This window comes from Atta cephalotes, assembly GCF_000143395.1.
Source record: "Atta cephalotes unplaced genomic scaffold scaffold00004, whole genome shotgun sequence".
Lineage (NCBI taxonomy): Eukaryota > Metazoa > Arthropoda > Insecta > Hymenoptera > Formicidae > Atta > Atta cephalotes.
In genome coordinates, this window is record NW_012130068.1 from 7,930,181 (window position 1) to 7,932,037 (window position 1,857).

General features: G+C 29.3%; 1 protein-coding gene across 1 annotated transcript; it reads right to left on the minus strand.

The window, feature by feature from the left end:
• On the minus strand, positions 1-1,734 carry LOC105626184. Its single transcript, XM_012207493.1, has 6 exons — positions 1,466-1,734; positions 1,221-1,343; positions 946-1,036; positions 602-741; positions 136-268; positions 1-54 (listed from the first exon to the last, which is right to left on the minus strand). Exons 1-6 carry the CDS (start codon positions 1,732-1,734, stop codon positions 1-3), a joined length of 810 nt encoding a protein of 269 aa, XP_012062883.1.
• Positions 1,735-1,857: the final 123 nt, after the last annotated feature.

Sequence of the window (1,857 nt, forward strand, 5' to 3'; positions counted from 1 at the left end):
CTAAATCATCATTGTATAGAACGAAACAAGGTAAGACAGAGAAGTCTTCACAACCTTTAAGAAAGAAAAGTTTTTTCGGTAAACTGCCATTATAATAACAAAAAATAAAATACAATAATGCAGTTATATGTTTACCATGCCAAAGTTATCGATGGATAGAATCATTAGTTTACCAGCTGTTATTTTGCAAGGTATTATTGTTCTATACATCATTAGGAGCAGAAGTTTTCGACATCTTTGCGAAGTGTAATACCAATTCGTTCTGCAGCTATTATATGAAATGAGAAAAATTAAAATTAAAATGATTAACGATAAATCTAGCAAGTATTTATAATTTATACTAGATTTCTATCTTATTATCCAAACATAGAAAGCTAAAATCTGTTTTTTTATTTGCTTGTGTACATATAAAGGGTCAGTTGTAATAAAATTAGAATTAAAGTAGAATTATTAATATGCGATTATTTGTAGCAATTGTAATATGTCCAAAATATAAAATAAACATACACTTTTATTTAAGTTTTTCTTTAGGGCTTAGAAAAAAGAAAGAAAAAGGAGGTAATTAGACTACCGAATTGAATAAATTTACATAGATTCTTACATAGATTCGTATGGAAGGATGCTGTAATCCAGTAGAAATTGACCTTGCCAGAAATGTAGAAACAAATGAATGAGTTGTCCAAAATACATACTAATAGGTGCAACGATGTCATTCACGTTCTTGTCAAGATTTATCAACATCTAAAATGCATATTTATAATTACTGTCCTTACTTCTTTCGATTAACGCACTATAGCTATTCAATATATTGAATCGCGATTATTAAATGAAAGCTAAAAATGGTTATTTTTCTCAAATTTGTTTTTATCTTCGCGAAAATTCTCATTCCATTCCATTCTATACTAAAAGTATTTAGAACGTAAAGAGGAAAAAATTGATACGTACTTGTATACCATATAAACTGCCCATAATCATGTTAAAGTTAAGATTTATCAGAAATATCTTCGTATACACAGATTCAATATGTTCCGCAAATCTGCGAAATAAGAACACTAAATAATTATAATTAATATGTAAATATCACACAACGGTAGAAATGAGTGCAGAGTTCAATGTGTTCCAAATCTGTGAAATGAGAACACTAAATAATTATAATTAATATGAAGTATCACACACGTGATAAAAATAGGAGTCGTTACTTGATATTTCTTCATACGTACTCTATTACATCGAGATGTCTACGTAAACAGTGTAAAGTTTTATAATAATTGTCGTCTTTAATTTTATCTGATTTTGCGTCCAACTGGTCCGTGTCATTTTTTCCAATGTTTTCCAATACATTTCTGTAAAGTCAAGAAAAATATCGATGCTTTTGAAAAACTAAGATTTTATAAGTTGTCGAAGAAATAAACAAATTTATGAAGAGCATTGTTATCTTTTTATAATCAAGAGAGATCATTTTTACCCAATAATGGAGAACATTCCGCAAGCATGTTGAATGAGGGTATAATACAATGCATCAGCCACGACTGTGGCAAACGAATGAGCGACTACGGCCGCATAACTATGCACTGCTATTGGATATATATACTGATTGAATTTCTTGCCGTATTCTACGTGGAAGGGTAATCTCGACTCGAATGGAATGGAAGATTTTGTTATATTAATGATATCATCCGCCATCAGGGTTAGCATAATTGGTTTTACCACGAAAAGACTCGCTGTCGTATGCATTAAAACTAGAGAAAATAATATTCGTTGCATAATCTTAAAATCATTATACATTCATTGATATGTTTAAAATAAAAAGATCGATTTTGTGATAAGCACATTGTTTATACAATTTTTTCTAAATTG